We start from the raw sequence: 27858 nt of genomic DNA on the forward strand, positions 1-27858 counted from the left end.
TCTCGCTCGCCCAAGATGGAGCCGCCCTGGCCGGGAGGCGGGACTCGACCGCAGCGGGGCGGGACGCGGAAGCTCGGCCGGCCCTGAGTTGCTGCGGGCCGGGCCGTGCCGTGCCGGACCGCGGAGCTGCCATGGCTCTGCTGCTGCTGCTGCTCTTCTGCCTCGCCCTGCCGGCCACCAGCCGCGGGGAGCTGCGGGCCTTCGTGGTCGCCCACAGCCACATGGACGTCGGCTGGGTGTACACAGTGCAGGTGGGGCTGGGTGAGGGAGGCGGCGCGGTGCGCCGTGCTGCTGCCGGGGTACGGGGGTGGCGGGGCTGGGTGTCCCCTCTGCCCTTCTCGGCTCGGCCTGCAGCGAAACGCGAGCAGCCCCGAGGGCTTCCCTTGTCCCGTGCCGTCCTGGAGCTCGGATCGTTACCCGCTCGCTGTCTGGGGCCCCAGGTGCTGGCCTGGGAAGGCGAGGCCAGCTCAGGGGCTGCGCGAGTCTGGGCTTTGCTTGTATCTGTGTTCAGGTGCTCGTGATGTGCTGTATCTTGTGTTCCGTGTTTTTTTGTTTGTTTGTTTGTTTGTTTTTAAAGAAAAAATTTTTCAATCTAACAGACTGTGTGCTTTGGTTATTTGGCGTGCTTTCTTGGTCTTTTCGTTTATGCTGTGCCTAAGCCAAAACCCAAGAAAAACTGTAGGCGTCCCTGTTCATTGCAGGGGAGTTGAACTAGATGACCTTTAAAGGGTTCCTTCAAACTGAAACGATTTTATGGTTCTGTGATAAAACTTCAGTCAGACTCCTCTCCCTGTTGTCCAAGGTGGGTGTGTTGCCTATGGCAGCAGAAAGTAGCAGCAAAATATTCTTAGCTAAATAAGTAAGATAGTTGCATAGGAAAAAATAAATCAAGTGGGACAGAAGTACCTTTTAGATTTGTTGGGCTAAATCCTGCATCCTTTTTCATTGCTATGATTTTTTTTAGGTTATACAGAAGATGCTGTGGATAGTTGACTTGCTAGAGTGCTCTGGCTTCACATCTTTGAGAGTAACTAATGAAAAGATAATGGCTCACCAAGAAATCTGTTGTGCATGTGTTATGTCTTTTTAAGAAGCTCAATTAATTTCTCCTTTAGTATTCCAAACTCTGTAAGAGGACACAAAATTAATTTTTACTATTTATTAATTTTATTTATTTAGCTAGTGGTGGAAGAACTCCTCTAAGAGAAATGAAATGTTTGGGTTTTGTTTTGTTTTTGTTTTGAGAAGATTCAATTACCAGAAACTTCAGTTCCTCTGTTATTGAATCATGAATGTCAAAGATTGCTTTGGTCAAAAACTGTGACGGTTCCCTCTGCATCCCTTCACATGCTTCTGTAGTAAGATGAAGCCTGAAGGTAACTCCCTGGGGATGTGGTCCCAACCTGTTGTACAGGTTTGCTTAGTTATTAGGTTTCACTCGTACTACTTTTTTAGTGTTTCATTTCTGCATTTATAATGTGGAAAACAAACACTTATGGTATCAGAACATCAGTCTTCATTGTATGCTGGAAATTAGGGTATTGATGGATAATTCCAGTTTTGGATGTGTAATGAAACTTTATTTTTCCCCTTCAATGACAGCTGTCTGTTACAAGCTGCTAGTACAGTGGTATACTAACCTAAGTGAGATGTGGCACCTCAGTTACATATCTTACTGCAGATTTGAAGGGCACCTCAACGTTGTCTAGAATACAGTATGAAAAGCAAAGTGTAATTTTTACATCACTTTACAAGATTAAAATTATGTATAAATAAGTGTAATTTTGTCTTATCCCTGCTTACTGTTTCAGAGCATTTTCTTAGCTGATAGAGGATATGAATTAGAAAGAAAATAATCACTACTGCTTGCAGGTGGCCTGCCTTGTGAGAACAGTTTTTTTTTTTAATTCACTCCCAGACCACTGAGCTTTATAAGCTCTGTAGGAGTTCTTGATTAACTTGAGTTTGAGTCATAATATCTTACTCTTTCCGCTCTGAATATTTTAATACTGTGTTGCATTTGAAGAGTCCTTGATCAGCTCTTAAAATACAATGTATTTTGTTTAACTATTAAGAATTAAAATTAAGCTTAATGTCATAATCCTTGTAAATAAAGGTTTTAGAACATACTGTTTGCCAGTGACAAATGAAAATTTAGCGATCGTTTGAGTAATAGTAAAACTTGAAGGCTATTTCCTTAGTTAAAATTGGATAGAAATGAGTTTCTAATCATAATCTTGATTTTTTTTGTGTGTGTGAAGTCATTAAGAAATGATGAATAAATCATTGAACAAGCAATTAATTACATATGCTCTGATGTATTCTAGGCCCTTCCTCCTACATTCACATGACAACCTTTTCTAATGACTTCCTTTAACCAAGATAGCTAGATTTCAGTTGTGGAAAGGAAGGAGATGGGAAAAGTTAGTTTCTTATTTGAATCACATCATCTTGCTCTTATTTCAGAGCAGGCCTTTTTTTCTTAGAGGAAAATTGCACAAATTGAAACTATGGATTCACACTTTGTGTATCATGCCCATTAGTTTCAACTGTATGAGGGATGTCTGTGAATCACTTTCAGCTAGATGTATTGTGTGTATTCTTAAGCAAGACCAGTGGCTTTAAATAGAAAAGTGACATGGTTGATATTAAAATAACTCTGCTGTTACAGCTAGATGCTGAAACTGTCGCAACAGACATTACAGGTATTTCAAGGAGCTCTTCCATTGCCTTTAGGTGTTGAATATCACTTTGAAGTTAAGGGTAGAAGACTGGATCTGGACAAGCAGAAGTTTTTCTGATAACGGAAAGTGTACTCAAGAAACCTTAATGTGCATGATTTAAATTAACATGATGTTGTTAATATGATACCATTGTAACCATGTGATAGGTTATTTGATGAGTGAGTACAGTTGCTATCTTGCACTCCAATAAAGTTCACAGACGTCCTTCTGGAATCAAAGTTGCTTTAGGAACAGGAGAGGTATGGAGTAGATGCACAGATTCTCATGCCAGATGTTTCTACATCAACAGTTGAATTTGTTCTAAGAGACCTTTACCAATTTTGTTGTATTCTATCCTAAATTATGGAGCAGAACTCCATTCTGCTTGACAGCTGCTTAATGCTTCTCTCAAGAAGGAGCTTTCTTTCCAGTTAAATGTTGCTCAAAAAATTGCTGTTTCAGTCTTAAGAGTTTCATGATTGAAACCTCTAGGGCCATAATAGTAAAATTTTCTGATTATGTAGAATTCTATTATGCCAGAAACATACACACACAGCGGAGCATGCTTTCTCTACAAAAACAATTCTACTGATGTTCTAAATAATCAGAAGAGCAGAAAGGGTAAAGCCCAATGAGTGTTCAAAACAGCGCTTTTAATGTCAACAAAGCAATATGCAGTTTTTCTTTTATTTTTTTCAGGAGAGTATGCATGCTTATGCAGCAAATGTCTACACATCTGTTGTAGAAGAGCTAATGAAAGGAAAGCAGCGCAAATTTATTGCTGTGGAACAGGAATTCTTTCGGCTTTGGTGGGATGCAGTAGCCACAGATACACACAAGCAGCAGGTAAGTTGTACTGGAGCCAAACGTCCTTCTAACGAAACATCCCTGCTTTTTTTTCAAAGGGCAAGAAGGGGCAAAGTACTTCAGCATTTGATTTTTATCCAGATCTTGTGTAAGTTATCTCTGAATCCAGCACTTCTTGCAGAAGAACCTTAACTCTAAAGGCAGCTGCAAGAGGTTAAAACCCAAGCTGTAGATCAGAGTGGTAGGCAGTAGTAACCTGTGCACTGAAGACTCTTTACACTTCGCAATTCTTGTTTCATCAATGAGTTTCTTATTTGGCAGCACACTGGTGTAAGATCTGGATGATTCTGAAAGAGGCTGTGCCCAATACCTGTCAAACATTTGAGACTTATAGACAGCCGCCTAATGTTGCTCACAAGAAGGAACTTCTTTCTTTCCAGTTAAATGTTGCTCAAAAAATTGCTATTTCTAAACAAAGCTAGTGCAACAAAGGGAAAAATGTAGGATTCAGCAGCAAGAGCTTTTCCTTGGGTTCATTTACTGAAGAACTGTGTTCCATTTCAATCTTGAAAGTTTTAACTCAAGGATCTTTTTTTTCCTAGTAAATATTTTGTGAATTTTGGTTTGTTATGAATCAACTATGGTGAAATCAAAGGCTGGGGTGGCAGCCTAGTGAATGGTAACGTGTCTGATTGCAATGCACAATGTTTAAGCCTCTCTAGACCAGTGGGTACAAGTGCAGCTCCCCCTAGGTCCTCATTCAAAACTTCAGGCAACAGCAGCATGTTACATGCAGTACACTAAATCTCAGTTTGTTTCAAGACAGGTGGTTTGATTTTTGGCTGATCCAGTGTGGAGCCAGGGAGTGGATTCGACTATCATTGTAGGTCCCTTACAACTTGGGGTGTTCCATGATTCTATGAAGTGCTGTAGATGTAAAATGTCATGTAAGAAGCAATCCTCCTGTGGTTTTGTTTGTTTGTTTAAACACAGTCCACTAAATTCTGAAATTTCTGCAGTGTTTCTTATTTAAATAATAGCTTGCAACTTGTATGCAGCTTTGCTGTGCATGGGCTGCTCTTTGCCCACGGCTTGGAAGAAAGTTTTCTTGTTTTTAATTCAAAAATAGTGTTGTAAATCTAGAGTGGGAGCATTAAAGAAAAATAGCATAGTAACTGTTTTGTGCAGGGCAGGAAAGTACTCTTTCTAATGGAGGTTGTTCTTGTTTAAAGTGTGTTGTGTTGCAGTAACACAAACTGTAAGTAAAAGACCTATAATTCCCTATAGTTCCTAATATCTTTTCTTCTTAATATGTGGTATCCAAAGATTAAATATTTATCACATTTGACCTAAACAGCACAAAATTAGTAGATAGGATTCAGCCCTTACTTTCCTTGTCTTGATACTTGTGACTTTTCTGCATTTTAATCAGTTCTCTGGTTACTTTTTAGTTGTTGCTTTTATGAAAATTAAAATGATTAAAAACAAGTTTCTCTTGAACCTGTGTGTCAAACACTGAATCTGTAGGAGCTACGATGGTTGTTGATAACTGGCATGTTTTTAATACTTGCAAGCTGCAAATATTGGGCCTTGAAATGAGGTCACTCTGGTTATTGCCCTGCTTTTTCCACTTGAACTCCAACATTAACTATTTTCGGTGGTACAGCCCTTGGGTTTTAATTTTGCTGCTTTCTCCTAACTTCATGTTTTACTTGAAATGCAGGATTTAATTCTATTTTCTTTGGGCATGTCTGCTTTAGATTATTGGTAGTACTCAAATCAGTAAAAAGTACGTCCTGAATACTGAAGCTGGTTTTACAGTTTGGGCAAGAGAGTATGTAAGACTGAAATGCTTTGCAACAGCATGCAGCTGGATGTGAACCTCTTAATTCTCAGTGCATGCTGTTCATAGAATCATAGAATGTTTTAGGTTTGAAAGGACCTTAAAGATGATTGAGCTCTAATCCCCTGCCATGGGCAGGGCTGCCAGTCACTAGATCAGGCTGCCTAGGGCCCCGTCGGACCCGGCCTTGAATGCCTCAAGGGATGGGGCATCCACAACTTCTCTTGGCAGCCTGTTTTCACAGTATTTTATTTTGTGAACCATGGTATTTTATTTTGTGAACCATTCCTGTCTCCCTATCCTGGCTTGATGTCTCACAGTTCTAATTAGTGGGGGAAAAAAGATATTTAGCTGCTCATCTGGTATGTACGAGTGGGTTCATATAGGGAAGTACTGGTTGCTGCAAGGTCTGCAGGTATGTTCCACTGTTGCAACAGCCAGCTGCTTGTATGACTGTTATGTCTCTTTCCTAAGTTCCCCTTTCCTTTTTCCCAGTTCGAGTCAGTGAAGGATGTAGTGTGTATAGATATCCTTTTTTTTTCTTTTTTTTCCCCCTTCCTCAAGTTGGATATAATTCAATTTACTTGAACTATTCTTTTACTATTTTCAACCACCATGTGGTTCTGTGAAACTTCATTTAAGTTTCTATTGTCCAAAGTCTGGTTCAAAGATATCTTTTTTGGAATTCCATCCAAACAGGGAATAATAACCACAGATGCTTTTCATGTAGGTCAGGACCAGTTCTGTGCTGACACCAGATATCATTTATCTGGTCTCCCAGCATGCTAATCAGTCACCACAGTCAGCTGGAACTAATTTATGAATGCTGAGCCCTGAAGCATTTTCACAACATTGTGAATGAGAGAAATGATTATAATCAGAATTGACAATCTGGCATCGTATCTGAGCAGACACAGGGGCATTCACTGAATGTTCCTGGGGAAATAAACATAATAGGCCTGGATCAGGCATCCTACATGACAGATATTTAACAATAAACCAATAATGGTGGAGAATAAAATATGTATTTATACCTCAAACTTTCAGCAAGTCTGTATCTTCAGAGTTCCAGGTAGCAAAGTAGCTATAATGAAGACAGAAGCCTCACAAAGACTTTTTAAAAGGGGCAGAGATTATTATTGCCCTCCCTCCACACACACTCATGCAACTTTATCCAGCATGTTTGACAATTGCACTTGACCATATACTTGGGTTTCTAGTGTCTGGAGTTAACAAAAAAGTTCATGGTCATACTGAGATCATGAACTAAAGGAAACCTCAGGAGCCTGGCCATTGCTGCTCACATATGGTTTCATATTGCTCTCTCATCTAGCTGCCTAATGTCTTTTCTAAGCCAGGATGGCTGCAGCAGGAGGAAGACTTCAGGAGAAGCAATACTATCTTTTTTCAATCTAATCTAATCTTTTTCAACTCCAGTTTAGTCTTGAGATAGAGTCCTAGGCTGTGTGTGGGGACAAGAGCCTGATGTTTAGATTAGTAGGGCTGTCACCATGATTTTATTCTGAGAAGTAGTATCTACGTGGTGGTGCATCTTTGTGCCACTACCTGGTTTCAGTGTGAGCTGGGTAAATCAGTGCACTGTGCAGCCCATTAGCGTGCTTTCCCTCCCGACCCCCTGCTTTCCTACTTTTGATGGCATTCAGTACAGACAGCCCTTTATCCTACTTATGACCCGGATGCCCTCTTGACAACTGTTTTGTCTAGGTAATATGCTTGATTGAAATGAATTTGCAGCCTTTTTGGAGAAGACTGAAATGACATTTATGTTGTGTCTTAATTTCAATATCATAGGTCCATCAGTTACTTCAGGAAGGACGATTGGAATTTGTCATTGGTGGGCAAGTGATGCATGATGAAGCTGTGACACTAATTGATGATCAGATTTTACAGTTGACGGGTATGTGTATTTGCATTTAGTTTTTATTTTTCATTGTTATGACCTTGGGTGTTTTATGGTTTGTTTTTTTTTTTAATTTCTCAACCCAAAATTTGCTTTAAATATATGTATACTGTTCTTTAAGAACTGATTTAGGTATCTCATTTTTTTTTGTTTTCCACTGGTGAGTCACCTGCATAAAAAAATAAAATAAAAAAACCTTTGCCTTTTAAAAAAAACCAACAACTCAGCAGTAAACAAGGGAGTTACAAACTCCTTTGAGGCTGAGGCTTTTTTGATTTGTATCTACTTAGGTATACTAATATATACTTAGCTTAAGCTCCTGTGAAGATAGTTACAATGTAACTGAGGATTTGAAACACTCTGGAAGAAAATACCTCATAATAATTCAGGAATTTTGGGGCAGAGGGGTTATATTGTTTAGGTAAAGTCTTCCACAAAACGTGGACCACAGAATGTCACTGAGGATGTCTTAACCCGGTTGAAAGACTTGCTTGATGAAGAAGCTCCTATTTGTAATAATTAACAACAGTTTCTGTTAGAAATTGGCACTTATTTCCATGAGGCACACTATTTCTCATTTTAATTTTCTATCTTCCAGCCATTTGTATGTTACACCTCTCCATCGGATGATGTAAAGGTTCTCTCAGTGGTTAAGGTTATCTCCATCTGGTTGAAGGGGGTGGGGAGGTGGGGGGAAAGGCGGTTCATGCCACTGTTACCCTACAGAGGCCTAGAGTATGTTGTGAGGGAGTGGCATATGTGGGGGGAGGGATAAAAGAGCATATATTAGCACTAGCTGCCTATCACGGCTGATACGCCTTGCCCATTTTACAGCTACACTCTGGACAGCTTCCTACATCAAAGAATAATGGGTCAGAAAGCAGGTTTTTCGTTTGCTAAACCTGACTGCACAATAACACTGTCTGCGTTCCTTGCTTGTTGGTGTTTATCAGGAGTACAAGGACAGCTGCTGCGTTTCTATCTCAGTGAGTCACCGCATCACATTCAGGCGAAAAAGAAGGAGAGAGAGGGGATGGAATATTTTTTTTTCATCTGACTCCTGTGTTTATAACTGGTTGAGAGCTTAGTACACCCAAAAAATATGGTATTTACAGACAGTTTTTTCTTTAATTGGAGTTAGTTGTGCGAATTTTTGTTTGTATCTTAATATTTCACTTGGTGTATAAATGTAAATGTTCTTTAAAGGATTATTCAAATTTACTAGTTAATTTGGCAGAAATAAAATATTAACATAATAAAACATCCCCATTAATTTTTCCTAAAAGCTCTCTGCTCAGTATCCACTGAAGAAGTACATGCAAGAAAAGGATAAAAAAGATGTAGTATCATTGCACTGCGTACTATGTACACCTTGAAGAGACAAAGCCAATGCAGATGATTGGGATCTACATCTCATATCTTTTCCTATCTGTCTAGCTGTGCTTAGGGGAAGGGTCTAGCAAATGGTGCCTGCAATGTGCTTCACTCATTGTTTGCAAATGTTTTCACTAAAAGAGGCATTAACCATGGGAAGATAATGTGAAAAAAAAGGATGCCTTGCAACTTCAGTTATTTAAACATGATCTTTGGAATGAAGTTAGTCCAAAATGAGAAGATGTGTTTGTATATTCAATTAGTTATGTGCACAAGTCTAGAACTATAAAATCAAGATCTGCTTTTTTTTTTTTTTTGCTATGATAATCCATGTGCCATGTTCTGGAGCTCTTTGTGAAACCAGCTGCTTAGCTAGTTGGGTTATTTTCATTTAATTGGTTTATTTCATTTTTTTATTACTGAAAATAATTTCAATACTAAATAACATTGCTTATAAGTAACATCTTGTAACAATATTGCTGTTAACCTTTGTCTTTTTTCAATTTCCATGATCGTCAGTCATATTCATATTAGTTTTGTCTACTGGCTGCCTCCTTTGTTCTTTTATCATTGATATGAGACTAACATTTCCTGACAATAGGCTGAATGATTTTAGCAAACCCAAACTGAAACTCCAGCATCAACGTACTAGCCTTAACCTAATCTGTCTTTAAGTAGTGTTTCTGAGGCCTGTCTAGTTCCTGTTTATTATTCATCCTTTATGATGTTAATAAGGTATACTTAGCGTAGCAAAATAAATACTGTCATTGTGAGACTTTAAATGCTTTGGAAAACAGCAACAAAGAGGTATCCTGTAAGTGCTTATCTGTCATATTACATGCATATTACGTTTAGAGAATGAACTTGTAGGAGTGTGCCTAATATAAACAAATTTTGCTTTGCAGAGGGCCACGGGTTTTTATATGAAACTTTTGGGATCAGACCTCAGTTTTCTTGGCACGTTGATCCTTTTGGAGCTTCAGCTACAACACCAACTCTTTTTGCTCTTGCTGGCTTTAATGCTCATCTTATCTCTCGAATTGACTATGATCTGAAGGCTGATATGCAGAAAAACAAGGTAAAAATACTGGAGGACTGGAACCCATGACAGCATATCCATATAATAATCTAAACCATGACGTTATGAAAGACCTCTCTGATTTGTGCAAGAAAACATAGGTATTTCTTCTTTAAAAGTAACTGAAATTCTTCTCTAATATTGTATTTGGTACAGTGTGTCTGTACAGTACTGACAATAATATCTTCATGACTTTTGGTCAAGGACAAAATATAGTCTAGTTTGAGAAGGACACAAAATGTGGGCAGTTTGTCAAGGAATAAATGGTCATGGAATTAGGACTGTTAGAACTGTGGTCTTTTAGAATGGGTTTCAACTTCCAGTGAGAAAATCTTAGGTATCTTGTTTTTTATATACACAGCTTTAAAGTGTAGAGTGTGTGTTTGGGGCAGAGGCTGTCATGCTTGGAGCACTTATTTGTAACTGTAGAAGTGACAATACTCTGTCATTCAGGGTTGCAGCTAAACACTTTTCCTGAATTCAGTTTGTTTCAAATGCTACTCTCTCTTGCACAGAGTATCCCAGATGCAGTAAATATTTTTCTTTTCATGACATGATGTTATATCTTGGTCTGTCAACAATTTTATGTGCTAAATTATGTGCAGATAAAGGGCTTTGACTGGAATGAGCTGGGCATTAGGCAAAGCTGTTATGAATGTTGCGTAGAATTCAGGCATCTCTGGAGATCAGGATTCTTGTTGGATTTGATGAAACCAGGACCTACTGCCTCAAGCTTGCAGTCAATTCTGATTCTTCCTTTCTGCTTTTATGAGCTTTTGAGTATCTTTTCCCATCTAAACCTTTTCAGGCACCTAACACCCTAGAAGATTCCAAACTGGTAATCTGTGCTTGTCCTCAAGGATAATGGTTTCCTTTTTTTTTTCATTTGTTTTGTTTTTCAGAAGCTTCAATTTGTATGGCAGGGTTCTCCTTCCTTATCTGAAAGTCAGGAGATCTTCACCCATGTTATGGATCAGTACAGCTACTGTACCCCATCACAACTGCCTTTTTCAAACAGGTCTGAAGATTTCAAAAATATGCAGAAATATGCTTTGGAGTGTTTATATTGTCAGAGTTTAAGGGTTTCCTTTGACAATGCTCATAGAATCATAGAATGGCTTGTGTTGGGAACGACCTTAAAGATAAGTTCATCTAATTCCAACCCTCCTACCATGGGCAAGGATGACACCCACAACAATATTCTCCTGCTTTCCTTCATAAACCTGTGGTAGGTCAATGAGAAGTCTAGACTGTAGATCTGAGTCAGGGTTATTAAGCACCCCCAGCTACCCACCATGATGCATGAAATCTGCTCAGTACCTGACAACTGAATCCTCAAAAGTGACACTTTCTACTGACAGGCATTAAAAATACTTCAAAATATTGACAGACTTTAAAAATAATCTTTTATACCAGCAGGAGGCTTAGAACACAGGTACAGCTTTCATCTGCACACAAATAGTGTCAGTTCCTAACGAAACAATAAATATAGAATAAAAATGTGGAACAAATAAATTACTGTAAACAAGATATGTCCAAAACAGGACTGGGTTTTTGTTTCTCTGCCCAAAAATTTAAGAACTCCAGGAAGCTTAGTGTGGACTTGACTATTGCTAATTGATTTTCTGTGGGAGATTTTCAGCATTATATTGGAGTGAGATCGTGTACGTCATCTGTGCATAGAATAGACAAAATTTTTCCATTTACTTTGTGAAAAAAAATTTGAGAGCTGTGAACTGAAAACTTTGTTATCCAGGAATATGCACTGCATAGGCAAAGTTTTCTTGGGGGGATGTCCTCATTGTTTCAGAGCTTGCTGATTTGTTCCGTGGTTTCTTTGTTCTATGGAAGCAAGCAGCAAGGAACTGGAAAATTGATCTGAGCGTAAGAAAAACAGATAACCTGCCTCATAAACACTAAAATCTAAACATCGAGAACGAATGTTAGCTGTATTACTTGCATCTTATTCCTTGTGTCTGTGTTTTATCTTAGCACCTTTTGATGTGTTTCTCCCAGGTAGTTGAATAAGTCTTGTTCACAGTCTATTATTTTCTTCTTCTGCTTAGATCAGGATTTTATTGGAATGGATTTGCAGTTTTCCCAGATCCACCAAAAGATGGTGTTTATCCAAACATGAGCCTCCCTGTTACAGATACCAACATCCATATGTATGCACAGGCCATGGTGGCAAACATTAAGGAGAGAGCAGCCTGGTTCCGAACAAGTGATGTTTTGTGGCCATGGGTAAGTGCATTATCATAAGAGTTTGCCTGAAAACTGGCCAGTACACCTACAGTACGGGCAGTAGGTAAATGCTACTCTACTACAGTACATACTGCCCAAGTACAGAGCACAAACCATGTGACTGTAGAGTGTTTTTCTGATAAGTGGGGACCAAATGTCTGATTAGTAATTATTTCTAAAAACTAGAGCTTCTTCATACTGTCTGTGGACTGTCTACCAAATCTTCTAGCCTACTTAATGTAGAAAGAGATGTAACAGAGTTGTGAAGATAACCTCATGCCTAACTATGTACTATGATCCTGTTTCCTTACCTTGTATTGTCTATTTAGATGACCTCTTTGCGTAACTGCTTAGCACAACAAAATTCAGTGTTAAAAAAAAGGTTAGCATCACAGAAAATGTACTAGGCATTAGACAACATCTTCTCAAACTCATGTAGTCATCTTCTTATACAATCTTTATATTTTAGTTAGAAGCAGAGAGATATACTAGATGGGTCATACAAAAACTTTTTTTTTCAGCAAGCTATTGCGTTAATTGTGTCCTACATGCACAAATAGCACTGATATACTTTCACTAGTTTTAAGTTATTAGCAAATAATAACATTTCCTCAATTGAATGTACAGTCTGTTTTTGAAGTTTGATGGATGCTGTAGGTCTTGTAATTATAATTTCACCAGAATATCTGTTACTGCAAAGAGAACAAATATTTTCTAGTGGATGCAGTTTTGAGTAACTGCTTTGTTGCATGGTGCTATGGCTGAGTGTCTCATTTTCCTGTTCAGCTACTTTGGTTGAGCAAAGGCATTGCTGTATAAACAGGTAGTCTATAATGAGACATCTTCAACAGAAGTCAGAGGTTGTGCAAGCATGCTCAAAAAAAAAAAAAGAGGCTTTACTATACATTGTATCACCCCTCTTAGCAGTTAGGGTGAGCATCAGAAGTACTATAATCTACTGTCAAGAGAGGGAATCAGCAACATATTGTGTGACACTTGTACTACAAAATTCACTTTCCAGACAGTTTTGTTTCACACCACGTCTGCACTTCCTAAAGCTTATTTTCTGCTTTTAAGAATGCTCCTAGAACTTCCATATTTTCTGCTGTGAGAAATGCAGTGTGAAAAGAAACAAAGATCTTCTTTCTAGTCGTATATTCATATGCTTTCCAATTGCTTCCACATTTCGTGTTCTTACACAATATGGTCCATCAACATTCTTCTCTCTGTCTGTAATGCCAATGGGTTATCAGCTGATCTGTGCAAGTAATCCTATGTCTACCTGAGGCTTCTGTAACAAATAACTTCTTTATGGTCAGTCGAATGACCACTTTAATGTAGACTGTTGTTAAAAAGGTCCTTCTAAATTACATGACCAAAGTGATTTTACTGTTCTGTTTTTGGAATTTCAGGGCTGTGACAAACAGTTCTTCAATGCATCTGTTCAGTACTCCAACATGGACTTATTGTTGGACTATATTAACAAGCACTCTGATGAGTTTGGAGTGACTGTCCAGTATGCAACAGTTGGTGATTACTTCCAAGCAGTTTATAGCAGAAATCTTACATGGGAAATAAGGAATTCTCAAGACTTTCTTCCATATTCAACAGGTAATTAAGTTAACAACTGCATGACATCTGCCCCAATTGTACATATTTAGAATTTTAATAAAGGAAGTTGAGAAAATGAGAAATAAAAGAGCCAGCAGCGTGCCCTTGTGGCCAAGAAGACCAATGCATTAAAAAGAGCATGGCCAGCAAGGGAGGTTCTCCTCCCCTTCCTCACTTCCTTGGTGAGACCACATCTGGAGTACCATGTCTGGTTCTGGGCTCCCCAGTTCAAGAAAGACAGAAAGCTTCTTATCAATGCTTATAAATGTCTAACGAGCAGGAGTCAAGAGGTTGGGGACAGACTCTTCTCAGTGGTGCCCAGTGATAGAAGAAGGGGCAGTGGCCTCAAACTGGAACATAGGAAGCTCCATATGAACATGAAGAAAAACTTGTTTACTTTAAGCATTACAGAGCACTGGAATGGGCTGCCCAGAGAGGTTGTGGAGTCTCCATCTCTAGAGATGTTCAAAACCCATCTGGATGCATCCTTTGCAACCTACTGTAGGGATTCTGTTACTCTGTGAAAAATAGAATCACAGAATTGTAGAGTGGTTTGCATTGGAAGGGATCTTAAAGACCATCTAGTTCCAATTCCGCTGCTGTGGGCAGCGGAATCTACCTCCCTGTAGATGAGGCTGCCCAGGGCCCCATCCAGCTTGGCCTTAAACATTTCCAGTGATGGGGCATTTATTTACATTGCCAGATTCTATAAAATAAGACAAATTGGTCCAAACTTAGTGCAGTGGTTGGAATATTTAATAGGGACAGCTGGCAGCGATGGATGGAGGAGGAGACCATGAAAGAAAGAATATAAAAATAGGAAAACTCCTAGGACCCTATTTTGAAGTATAAGTTTCTGAGTAATTTGTTTTATGTTTAGACATAAAACTTGGAATTCATTCGTTTCTCTGCCTCCTACATATCAGCACAAATGCACAAATACCTGTGGTCTCCTACAGTATTGAATGTCGGTGTTATACCTCTCTACCTCTTCCTGTAAAATGTTCCATAGTAGGTACAAGGTGCTTCAGGATCCAGGGAACAGAAAGAAAACCAGTAAACCAAAAGATATCTTGAAACAACTGGCTGCGTGGCCAAGTTGAGCGATGTTCCACTGTTGCTATTAAAAAAAAATTGGATTATGCATAAATTAGAGCTGAGATAGGAAGAGTGACACTGACTAATCTGAAGGAGGAGTCAGGTAACCAAGGGAACAAGCAAGGGCACAAGGTGATCTTAAAGCTCTAAAATTACTTCTGTGTTAGTGCAGTAGAACAGGAGTGGAACAAAGTGAAACAGTTGCTGCTGAGAACTTAATTATCACATTGTATGTATTCTAGGTATATAGGTACAATCTGATCATGTGGTCTGAATGTCCACTAATACTTGGAACGTACCCTCAGGTTTATTACTACATGAAAAAAAAAATCAGTTTGCGGACTCTAAAGCCATTTTTTTTATGTTAAGTGAAACACAATAGGTAAGGATGACCAGTGGATTCACTTGACAACGTGGTACTGGTCCAGGGAAGACACTGTGGTAGGTGTACCCTTGCCCCGTCTCCTGTAGCTCTAGGAGAAAGTCTTGTTCTTTTCATTAAAGGAAACAGTTATAAGTTCTGGGAAAAAATTGTGTTATAAGTGAGGCCTCAGAAAGGAAAAATATCCCCTGTATTTCTGAATTTTCAAAGTATGATGTGGCACAAATTAATTGAGGTTGTTTGTTGCCTGCTTGTTACTTGCTGTGCTTTTCAGGTAGAATTAGGAAGATATTAAGGAAGGCATGCAACATCCTTTTAATCCCTTTCCCCAGTAAATTTACTCTTTAATCTTTCTTATATAAGGGCCAAAAAAAAATATGTACGCAGAGAGAAGACAATAGGTAACTTCTCAGTTTCAAAACTCATTAGTTTCTTTCATTGTGTGGATAAAATTATCATTGAAGTACCTTTTCTATATAATTGTAGCTACAACAGCTTCATCACATTCTTGGTGCTGTGGATTATATCTTGGACTATTATGACCCAAATATACCTTATACATCCAATACTCTGTAGCATGTCTGTTAACTTTTGAATGAATAAAAATAACCATTGCTTCCTGTGAATCATTGCATGGACTGATCCCTGACTCACTCACTTCCCCTGAGGGATCATGTCATATCTAATAACTTGCTGATAAATACATTGTGAGTTCTCACTGCTAATAGCAGTGAGAACCTTTTACATCTGAGCTCTTACCTGTATCTTTTGCAGTCACTTCTCACTAGCTTGCATAATAGCAGCGCCCTTAATGCTCCATGTGGGTTCCCACACACCGATGCAGTCTCTTCCCTAAACACCTTACTGTGCCTTGCAATTACACTATAGATTTGAGTGCACTTTCTCCCACGTACTGTTTTGCTTCATGATGATTAATCCTCTCCAATTCTTTCTATGTCATTTTGTTATGAGTCACTTACTGGGCTCAGTGTCACTTCTGACATATGCCTTGGAAACTCAAGTTTTAAGTCCCAGAAAATTATTTCCTTTTTCTGTTACGCATTTGTTGTACCGTGCCGCTGTGCATGTGCAACATTTGCTTGTAACCTTGAAGACTGAAATCGAATTCAACCAGAATTAATTCTTAGTATTTCTTCACTCCAAAAAAGAGTTCATCCTGCAGCTTTTGATCAAAATATTCCATTTTCTAATTGTTGCTTTCAATCCTAGAATGATAGCAGATTGTTACAGTTGCATATATATACTTTAGAAAGCACTGTCTGCAGCTTCTCTATGGAAAACTAATTCTTCAGTGGCTTATCTGTTTAAAAAAAAAAAAGCAACCAACAATTAAGTGAAGATTTGGAGGTTTTAAAAAAAATAACTTGTTTTCCTAGTTTGTGATACTGAAACACGTTAGCACAAAGGAACCACTGAAACGTTTTGCACTAAGCAATCGAGGGCACATTTTGGTGTAGTTTGAAGTATTAGAGTAGTATGGGGTCGTGTTGTCTTATTAATGTTTCTACTCCATTTTGAGGATTTAAAATTTAAAATAGGTTCTTTTATCTGACTGACAGTGGGGAATATGGAGAGTAATAACCAAATTATAATCTGACTTATTAATATAATGTCCTTTATTGAAACTTCTACGGTGTTTTGTGCAGGTCCACAAAAAAGTTTCTACAAACACAGGTTAATGCAGTGGGTAACAGCTTTGTATCAGTAATCGCATTGCTAGACTTGTACGAAAGACCACACTTTTCCAAAGGGTGTATTTATAGCTCTGTTTCTTTGTAGGATTTATAACTATTCCATTTGATGTATGGTGTGTAATGCACAGCAATTTTCATGTGGGAAGTTGTACAGTAATAGTCTATTAAATAGCAAATAAGCAGTAACTGAAGTGATATTTTGGCCTTGTTGGGATCTCTTCCACTCTTAACAGAGCCATTTCAAGCATGGACTGGATTTTATACTTCTCGGAGTGTGCTAAAAGGATTTGCAAGGAGAGCAAGTTCACTACTTTATGCTGGAGAGTCCTTTTTCACACAGTATGTCCGGAAACACCCAGCAGGTTCTATCTGCAAACATGGAGCCCTAAAGCAACTTCAGAGCCTTAGATGGGCAGTTTCAGAGGTAAAGACTGTTATATATTTTTTTTTAATTTTAAATAAAAATATTTATTGCCTAAAGGAAACACTTCATTTATAATGTCTCCATGTCACATGCATAGTTTTAGGAATAATTTTCATTTGTAGCAAGTCATAAGTAAGTGTAAAGCGAATTCAGTCACTTAGCCACACGTTCATCAGGTGGTTACTTCCAAATTTTAAACACGTAGAAGTCCTTTTCTCAGTTTTATTATTTAGTTACAATGATTACAACAAAAACCTGAACCAACTCAAAGTTCTGTGATAGTCTCTACTTGTGCAAGTTGGGAGAGGAAAGATAGATTTGTTCCATCAAAGTTAAGCAGCTAACCAATTGGCCTCATGCCATTAAGCATTTATAGACCTTAGTGCTTTTGCTGGTAATAAATATTTTGTCAACTAAGTTATTGAACAGAACTTAGTAGCAAATGAAGAACCCATCTTCCTATGATATTCTTGATTTTTGTAATTTGTATTTTTTCTTCTAATACATAACTTCAGAAATATCTAAATACTGAAGAAATGATAAAGTGTAGAGGCAAATCTGACTGCATCTTGTCTTTGACCATTTTGCTCTATATAAAGCAATTTGGAGCAGGCAAAATGCAAATCTGTGACTATAGCTGTAATACCTTATCATTTTAAATGAAATATCTGAGGGTTACTGGATTGTGGTTTTTTAAAATAAATAAATAAATCCTGAAGCTGTCATTCGTTTTCTTTGCAATGTGACCTTTCAAACTGCACTTAAATATAAGGTCCAGCACCACGATGGTATAACAGGCACAGAGTCTCCCAAAGTGACGAACATGTACATGGATAACTTGATGTATGGAATGTTCAATGTAAAGAAGCTAATGGCTTCCATAATCTTTGATATGAGCAATACTAAGAAGAGTGAAGCAGTCTACTATGTTTACAATAAAGACTCGGGAAAACCAGGTACTTTTTAAGACAGCTTTTCTAATTTTTGGCTAGCTTATGGAATTTACTGTGTTTCCTTCAGAGAAAGTCAACGTATTTCCACCTAAATTCTGTCAACCACCACTGGAAAATCACATTTGCCATATAAGACATGCTAAGCCTGAATTAATTAATGAGCTCTCAGATTTCAAGCACCTGAAAACAGGACTTTTTAGCTGTTAGGTAAAGCTCTAACCCGATATAAATGTCAAACCTGGCTCCTAAGTTCAGAACTCAGCTGTATAAGAGAGAGGAGGAAGAGGTGGTGTAATTGCTAAACTAAGCCTACTACACAATGTAATCCTATGCAGTAAGAATTTCTTGCTATGATATACTGCCAGCAAATATTAAAAAAAAAAAAAAGTAGAATAATTTTAAGGACTCTATTCTTAAGACTGCATTGCTTTTTGCCTTGACTTTGGAAACTTTTTAAACTGTCAAATATAAGCAGTGCCGTGGGCTGCACAACAGACTGATTTGGTTTTTTTACAGGGCTGTTTTTAGATTAGGCTTCTCATTTGATCTTCTGTATTACTCTCAAAGTTAATTCTGCATGACAGTGAGTTGTGGTAAGCTGCTTATTTTCGCTAGATGTATTTTCATTCAACTCAGGTGCCATTGGCTGAATACAGGGTCTCTTTACTGGGTAAATAATAGGAAAAATACAGCAGAAGAGGTTTTTATAAAGTACTGTAAAATGTGATACTACTTTCAATCATGAAGTTTTACTGCAGGGCTTTATGTAAAATTTTGTCATGTAGTTGTACCTAGACAGATCTCTTAACTACTTTTCAACATCACATTTTAAAAAACATAATTGTAGTAACTGATTGGTCTTTTTCGTGTACACAAAGGTACTACAGATATTGACCATTATGTTATCATCTATAATCCATTGGCCTGGAACATCACTACAATTGTCACGGTCCCTGTCAACATCTCATCAATGAGTGTGTATGACGAACTGGGACGTTCTGTACCAGCACAGGTACTTCAAAGTTGTTTCTTTCTGTAGCTTTTCTTTCATTTGCCAGTTCTCACTGACTTGATCCTACATGGTAATGTAGTATATTGCAGGGAAACCAAGGTTTACTTCAAGTTGGGATTTGCATAGTTATCCTTTAAGTGATTTTTTTTTTTTTTTACTTTTCCTTGCCTGTTCTCTCAATTAGAATTTTCTTTTAGCTTTAATGTCCAAAAGCCTTTCTACTCTTCTTGTGTGTTTGCTTTGTCCTTTGCATGTCTGCCACCTGGCAGGTTTTATGCTTGCTTTTATATTGTGTTTTAAAAATAAAAAATAATCAAACTCCGTTGTTTCCAATAAAACCCTATGAACATAAACCCTGCCCTCCAATTGATGGTCCTGTTTGTACAATTTACAGATTGCCTCAGAGAGGAAGAGAGATTTTAGAAATGTAGGATCTTAGTTACCAGCCTAAAGGGAATGAGGGACAATCAGCTGCCAAGGAAACCCAGCTCATTCTATGATGTAGTCAAGCTCCATGACAAGACCAGCTGTTTCCCGGGAGGGTAGAAGATGACCTTGCATGAAAGCTAGCACCAGACTTTCACAGGATAATCTGCTCTGTAGAGTGCATCACCCAGTGGCTTGATAAACCTGTAGGAATGCCTCCTGCAGAAAGGCCTGAAGAGGCTTGACACACTTCCAGATACTCCCCTCTGTCCCCAAGATGCCATATAACTCAGCAGCTTTTGCCCAGTGGACAGAGTTCCTCTTCCTAATGTGTCCGTGACTTATTACTACCACCATGCATCAAGGCAGCATGTTGTAGTCAAGTAGTGATGCACAACAGCTATGTGGGGTTTCAGCATATATGCATGATGGTGGCATAAGGTCTTATTGCCTTGATCTGGAAGCCATTAGCCTCTTGGGTTAGTGCATGGTCGTGCATACCTGTCAGCCACTTACCTCCTGGAAGTCCTGTTCTCTGAATTATTCTAGCTAAAAGTGGTAGACTGAAATGTTTTTAAAGCTTTTATTTCAGGATATAGAATGCCCTGAGGTCAAGCTGTCATTTTTTACTTAAAATTTCTCTGTTCCAGAGTTGTTCTGCAGTCTTTTTTGCTAGAAGTTATCCCCATGTGCACATGGATAGTCACTTAAGGCTAAATGAAATCCATTTATCAGTAATGTGCCATTAGTTCAGGATCTTTTCAATGTACATTTATATCACACATTCCTTCCCCTCGAGAGAGAAATCTTTAGCTCAGAGCCTTGATCTAAGTATATGGTTGAGAGGAAGTGGGGGTTGGCAAAAACTCTGCTGCCTTTGGTACCATATGCGAGAGTTGCATAGTAAAGGGAGAGAAATAGGATTAGGCCCTTTTGGTACCAAGGATAGGAGGTCTGTAGTATGAGTAAGTGAATGTATGCCAATCCAAAATGTGAAGGTTCAGACAGCTTGTTTAATTTCTGTTTAATGGTAATTAACCTCTCTGTCTATGTAATCTGTACAGTATTTATGTAATCCATTTTCTTTCCCCAAATAGGACGTAATAATAAATTACATAACATTAATGGGAAGAATACATGTAATTGAAAGATGATTAAAAAAAAATTTAAGGTATTTTGCTACTTAATAACACTGGTGTTCTCTTTACACAAAAATACACCACAAGATTCTACCTCCTTTCCTTGTCCCTTGCTTAAAGTGAGGGTATACCTGGTTGCGTCTTCCTCTTGCCACCAGTTTTCTCATATTCACACTAGTCGCTTCCTTTATGTTTCAGCCTCTTTTGCTATTTAACTGATTAGTTTTAGTTATGATTACTTCGATTACTTCTGCTCATTACCTTTTGCTATGTGATCTTAAGTCAAGATCTTTGACACTATATTCCCAACAAATTATGATACAGCTTTGCAAAGTGCTTAGCAACCTTCCCTTTGCTAGCGTGGCTAGGCTTAATCTGAGGTCACTAAACTCCTAATTAAAAGCAGCATGGATCTACATTATAATCAAGAAGTATAAGACTAGCATGTATAGAAATTTATTTTTATAGTATTAGTTAATTTTTGTAATTTAGAGCTTACGACACATGAGGACAGTTGCCTTGCTAATTCATTTTCTGTAATGGAGCAATGTTGTATATGTTAACTTACAGATTCAAAGTTCAGCTGAGTCCCATTCTGTCTATGATCTGTATATTCTAGTTGAAGTAAGTGGTCTGACCTACAAAAAATACAATGTTAAGCCCTCAACTGATAAGCAGTCTGTGTTTGTTGGAAGATCAATTAAATACAAACGAAAAGACATAATGCATTCAGTTCAGCAAAGTCAAAAGCTGCTTCCTGTGGTTAGCAACTGCTACGAGATTATGTTTGACCAAAACACTAACCTAATGCACAGCATTACAAACAGGTGAGATTGCTTGCTTTTTGTGCTTCAGATTCTGTAAAACCATTTTGTAAAAATAAGTCCTAGTACTATATTGTGTGCCTTAATTCTGAGACTTAACTAAATTTTATTCATAATTATTTATTTTTCTCTGCCATTCACATGTTGACATTTTCTGTGGAAAGGAGGACACGATGTTGAAGATAATTTCATACTGCTTCTGTAATGTTGTTGCCCCATTTAACCATGCAACCAGTAATAAGAGAACTTGACAGATCACAGTATTAATATATCAGAAGAATCTCATTGTACTTTTGAACTAAAGAGAGGTATGAATGTGCATATTAAAAAGACATAAGCACATATGCTATGGCTACACTAAGAGCTTTAAATAATAAAGTAAGGGCTTACTAGTTAGTAGTATTTGGAAGTTATTCTCTCTATGACAGGAAACTACAGAACATTTTGAGAGGAAACATTTAGGCAAATGAACTGGGCAAATTTAGTTAAGCACATGAAATGGAAGAACAATCAAGATCAATGAGAGGTTTGCAGCTTCTCTTTCTCGGCTGGTGTGAATTGGCCCAATTACTCGAGGTTTCAGTGGGGCTGTACTTTTTGCCTGATCAGGATTGCAGTAGCATCTTAAATTACCTTCATGTGACTTTGCAGAGCGTGTGAAATGGGTTCCTAACTATCTTAATCCTTAGGAGGAAACAAAGTAGGTACTGAGCAAGTGTGCATTTTGCTACCCTGTTGCCGTTATATTCTTGTTACCATTGTTAAATATGGAAACCTCTGCCACAGTGGTTTACTTAGCTACAAAATCAGATAAATTAACCAGATTGTTCATTATTATGTTGTGATGTTCCCCATTTTTGTGCAGCAGCTAGTTTTTGATCCTGTAGCAGCTCTCACTTGTACTTAAGAACACAACCTAACATAAGTACTGTTCTTGTTTTAAGATGCTCCTATTTTATGGAAGTATAAAATGCGTGAAAATCCTTTTATTTACACACTGACAGATGTCTTATGAGAGTATGCTTTAATTCTCTGTTGTCCTCATTTCCTAAGTCTTTTCAAATGAGTTCCTCGGTTTGAGAGAACAGATTTTTCTTATTTTCAAAACCTCGTTCCAGCTTTACTCGTTATGTACAAAACGTGTTCGTAGGTAATACAGGTTTTTTTCCCCTCTTTGGTTCACAGGGAGACTAACCAGACTGTCCAGGTGACCCAGGAGTTCCTTGAGTACCATGTGAATGGAGATGTTTCTAAAGGACCCATTTCAGACAACTACTTATTTGCCCCTAATGCTTCTGCTGTTCCAGTATCACAAGCGATTGGATTGGAAGTGGTCTCTGGACACTTAGTGACAGAGATACGGCAGTATTTCTTCAGGTGCAAGTCCTTTACAGCTTCACTTCACTCGAACGTGTAGTCCTCTGTAGATGTATGTGAGAGTCGTTCTGTGCAGCTCCTCCTGCACACAGTGGAGTTTGTGTACTGTGAAGGTTTCAGATGAGAACTAGCATGCATCTGCTAAGCATAATGCTAAGGAAGCACTTCCTTTAGATAAGTCGTATCACTAGGGGAGGGAGGGGAAGATTGTTCAGTTACCTTTGTAGTCTGCTTTATAATGTAATTTCTGCTGGGAACCTGTTTCCATGTAATTCAATTAAAATTGCAGCTGACATCTTCTATACATGGGTGGAATTTGTACATAATGGTTCATTTTCCTAAGTGTAGATATCTTTCTTACCAGTGAATTAATGACAGAAAGGAGAAGTGAATCCTGCACAAGGATTCTCAGACTTCTCATGAAATTTCCTGTGTTAAAATCATATCAGTATGTAACCTCCTCACCTTCTTTTAAATCTGGTTATTTGATTGACTCATTTTGCTGTAAATTGCATCATACAAGGATTGTATTTGAGAGAGACTGTGTGAAAACTCAGTGGAATCTTGGCATCAAAATTAATGTTGCCCAGATTGAAAAAAAAAAAAAAAAATACACACATGGGAACTACGTGTAGAATGTGTGCTGCTTAGGGAGTCATAATTATTTTTCTACTTCATGATTAATTTTGAGGAAATACAGAGCCTCTCTAGCCAAATGAACAGTCCCCTTTTCACTTGCAACCCTGAAAGAAAAATTGCTAAAGAAAATTGCTGAGTATTATTGATTCCAGCAGCATATCTGTACATTTGAAAACTAAGTAGAATTTGAAAATAATTTTACTGATTACATGTGTAGAATAGGACAAGAAAACTTTCTATGCACATAGTATGATTTGCAGGTCTTGACATAACTGATCTAGTACTGCACTTGATAAGCTCTGCATGTCCTTCTTATTTTTATAGCAATGTTACTGCTCAGTATTACACACATGCAGTATTTACAAGGATGTATTCAGTACCAGAAGGCTACGACGAGAAGTTGCTTTGTCATAGAATAGAGCAAGAATACAGTATTGGACCTTTGGAAGTAAATCGTGAGGCAGTTCTAAGAACAAGCACAAATTTGAACACTGGGCAGCTACTCTACACTGATGACAATGGTTATCAGATTCAGAAAAGACCATTTAAGGCATATGTGAATAATACGGCAGCACGGGTAGGTGCCAAAGCATAATCCAAACTCGATGATGTTTTATCTTCCTTCTCCATCGCTTTTATTTCGATTACTATTAATACTGCGTGATTGACTGTGTGTTTTCAGAACTATTATCCTATGGTCCAGACTGCCTACATTGAAGATGATACCACAAGGCTGGTGCTGCTTGCAGAAAGAGCTCATGGTGTCTCAAGTCAAGGGAATGGACAAGTGGAGGTAACAGATGCAGATGCGTGTGGGTTTCTTTATTAGGAGAGGATAGCTTTGTGGATGGTTACTGTTGTGACACTTCTTCTCAACACAGGTGATGCTTCACAGGAGACTATGGAACAATCTTCAGTGGGACCTAAATTACAATCTCACTTTGAATGACTCTTCAGTGGTCCGTCCTGTGTTTTGGCTAATTTTAGGAACAAAGTCTGCCACCAATGTTTTGTATCGGACAAGCAGCCTAGCTTTACAACACAGGCCAGTTGTAATGTTTGGAACATTTTCAGGTAACTCATTCTATCTCCTGTGCTATCTTTAGCATCTGAATAGTTTACTTATTTTGCTTTGACTTATGCTATTAAGTTTGTAAATGCAGACTTTAAGCCTCCTATGTGGTGAAGTTAGTATACAGTGAGTTAGAAGGCAGATTTAGAGACTGTTAATTACTTTGCATTAATTTCAGCTATGGATATTTTCCAAGTGTTTCCAAGAATGTTTCTCTTGTTATGTAATTATCTCTGCTTTTAGAGGAGAAAAAAATTGTAAAGCACATAATGAGAACAAAATGTCCATAGATGGAATTATTGCAAAGTAGCTGGTGTACTATACATCACCTTCTTGGATACTGAGTCTTTAGTGACCTTTTTTGAGTCATTCTTTTAAAAATATTTGACTTATTAACTAAAACTGAAGCCTGGTAGTGGAATAGTAGCACCAGACTGCGGTGAAATCTGCTTTATTGGAAGCGTTAATACATTTCTTCAGCACATAAATTCTTTCTGCTTTGTATCTCAGAAGACCTCAGAGGAGAAAGCATAGCATCTGCTTTAGATCAGCCTTGGCAGAAAATGCAAAAACCTCTTTACAGTACTCTAGCCAGGCTTATGTATGCGTGATGGATGTTTGATGTCCACTTTGTTTCCTTTTGCATGGAGGAGATAAACCAGAGCTACCCAGGCAACTTCAGCAGAGATCAGCCCGCAGTTCTTCTGTAACTGTCCCACCTAATCTTCATCTCCAGACTCTGAGCATTCCAGGGTGGAGATACAGCTCTAATCACGCAAAACAGATCCGCACCATTCACATGGGTAGGTGCTTTCAAAAGGGTTTCTGAAAGTTATACTTCAAAAAACTGTCTATTTTTCTGTGTTCTGTGAATCGTGCATTTATTTATTTAAAATGTTAAATCCTTCTATCAAGACAGTTAATTGTCTTGCCAGTTAACAATTACTCTACTCAAATAGTAAAATGTCTGCTGTATGAGTTAGTGTCATGTCCTGTTAACAGTGGGAACTGGGTACTTCTTGCTCTTAGCAGTCTACCTAATCTTCAGAAATAGAACATAAGTTCAAATCATGTGATTGTAAAGCACAAAAAAACTAAAACCAAAATAAAAATAAATAAAAATAAATTAAAAAATAAAATAAAAAAATAAAATAGGTTTCATTTTATAAGTAAGAAAATGTTTGTGTGTTGTTTTTTCTTAAAGGTAAACAGAAGCAAGATGATGCAGACTTCAGTCGTGTCCTCCTAAGAATTAGACACTTGTATGAAGTTGGAGAGGATCCTGTGCTGTCTCAACCTGTAATGGTGAATTTGAAGGTAAATCTAATCCTTGTGGATAAAACACCACTCAAGTTTGTTTTTTTTTCCAAAGAGAACTGGGTCTGGAACAAAATGTCCCGTGTGATACAGACTCCTCGAAAGGTGGATATGAAAATGCTACTGTAACTCTAGCCTCAGAGGAATGCAGGTCTTACTTATATTCAGACTTGTACCACAAAAGGTATTATTTCAGAAAAAGTTGTCATAGGCACAGTATGAAGACAATATGACGATAACAAGGTATAGGGCTATCTGTTTTCTTTTTAAAAGTTCAGTAAGAGTTTCAGTTCTTGAATGGCAAGATTAGTAGGCTAAGAAATCTGCTGCAATATAGAGGAAGCTCTCAGCACCTCAGCTTCTTAGTTCAGGTGAGTCTGTAGTTGTCCTTGTGTTGCATGACCTCATGGATTTTTGAAGTCTCTAGTGCTCTGCTTAGCAGGTCAGTGCTTTTGATTGAAGTTCTACTCTGGTTTAACTATGTATTAGATCAGTGGTTTTTAAGCTAGTCTCAATAAATTGTGATTCTTTACTCACAGTCTTTGCTGAAAGAATTGGGGTCAGTGAAGTTGGTGGAAGAGCGATCACTCACAGGCACCTGGGATGTAAACACTTTGAAGCGGTGGAAGTGGAAGACTGCGCAAAATCAAAGCAAAGGTAGGTGGAACAAGGTGGTTGGTGTCTTTATTCAAGTTGACTGTTGAAGCTCTAGGAGTTCTCTGATTAAAAATATTTCTGTATTTGCAAGATGAAAAATGGATTGTTCATCTTTATCACATACGTAATATCTAGCATAGTCAACAAGCAGTAGGATTTAGCAAAGATTCCCAGCAAGAACTATACTGCAGTATTTCTCTGATTGCTTATTTTGCCCAGAAGTGTTAAACTCAAAAAAGATTTCAAGTTTCTATCTTTGTCCACATTCAAGTGGCTACTCTATGAAATCACGCTTCATGAATTTTGTTGTATGGTGATGAGTTGTGTTAATCTGAGCTTAACCTTGTGCTCTAGAAAAACAGACAGCTGGAGTTAAAAATCCCCCACTGTAATCAGCTTAAAGGTCTGTGTGGATAGGATTCCAGTTAGGGCTCACACTCAAGCGCTGTAGGTGACCTCATTTCATTTCCCATTCCAGTTAGTTGCTTGGACATTGTCCTTACTCTCACAACCATATACGTGCCTTGTAAAATACTTGCCTGGGCAAGCCGTGAGTTTACAGCTGTGCTTGACCTGCAGCTAGGAACTTGCTTGCTCTTTACTCATAATGAATTAAAATGTGTGACTGGGAAGTAACCCACATTTTCTGGGATGTATGAAAAGTAGATAAACTGTTGTATATCTTAATATTAAAATGAGAGTGCACTATAGGTCCCATGCTACCTCTGGCTTTAAAAGAAGAGAACCTGCTCAAACTCTAGCTTTGAAGGGATGGATGAGTTACATCTGTTGAGCTAGAATAATATGTACATTTAAACAAAGCTCCTTCTTGAATAAATTAACAATGTTTTTGTGTCGTGTCTTACAGGATTCTCCAATAGCGCAAAGATTGCAGACAACTTTACTGTAACTGTTTACCCAAAGGAAATAAGGACTTTCTTTGTTTATTTTCAAGATCAATAAAGTTTGACTTTGTTTCAGGACTGAATATGTAATAGCTTTCCATTTTTGTTTGAAAACAGAAATGATGGTCTTGAAAAATATTCTACTGCTGTCAGTGAAAAGAATGTCATTTTGGAATAAACTCTAAATTTAATTAAACTGCTGACCTGTGTATATTTGTATTATTTAATTACTTAGAATTCATTTTTTTCTGAAATTTGTTCAATTTGAAAATACAAAAATGGCCTTAGTGTGGCAGTGCAAGTGTTTTGAACAATTA

At 38.0% G+C, this 27858-nt stretch overlaps 1 protein-coding gene across 2 annotated transcripts; it reads left to right on the top strand.

The window, feature by feature from the left end:
• Positions 1–27741, top strand: MAN2B2 (mannosidase alpha class 2B member 2). 2 transcript variants are annotated; one of them, XM_021395841.1, is made up of 19 exons: positions 1–251; positions 3423–3569; positions 7186–7291; positions 9574–9746; positions 10649–10764; positions 11813–11990; positions 13403–13601; positions 17030–17220; positions 17993–18176; positions 19052–19185; positions 21321–21577; positions 22760–22951; positions 23915–24167; positions 24273–24383; positions 24472–24664; positions 25313–25465; positions 25867–25979; positions 26519–26636; positions 27505–27741. In XM_021395841.1, exons 1-19 carry the CDS (start codon positions 132–134, stop codon positions 27597–27599), a joined length of 3033 nt encoding a protein of 1010 aa, XP_021251516.1. In that variant the 5' UTR covers positions 1–131; the 3' UTR covers positions 27600–27741. The 2 variants fall into 2 exon arrangements, with proteins under 2 accessions (XP_021251516.1, XP_021251515.1); XM_021395840.1 differs by having other exon boundaries at positions 62–251; positions 25316–25465.

This window comes from Numida meleagris, chromosome 4 (genome assembly GCF_002078875.1).
Source record: "Numida meleagris isolate 19003 breed g44 Domestic line chromosome 4, NumMel1.0, whole genome shotgun sequence".
Lineage (NCBI taxonomy): Eukaryota > Metazoa > Chordata > Aves > Galliformes > Numididae > Numida > Numida meleagris.

Coding starts and splice junctions, on each gene's coding strand:
- MAN2B2 (XM_021395841.1), top strand. CDS start 132: ATGGCTCTGCTGCTGCTGCTGCTCTTCTGCCTCGCCCTGCCGGCCACC. Junction 13,602..17,029: donor CTTTCTTCCATATTCAACAG/GTAATTAAGTTA, acceptor CACTCTTAACAG/AGCCATTTCAAGCATGGACT. Junction 19,186..21,320: donor GACGTTCTGTACCAGCACAG/GTACTTCAAAGT, acceptor GTTAACTTACAG/ATTCAAAGTTCAGCTGAGTC.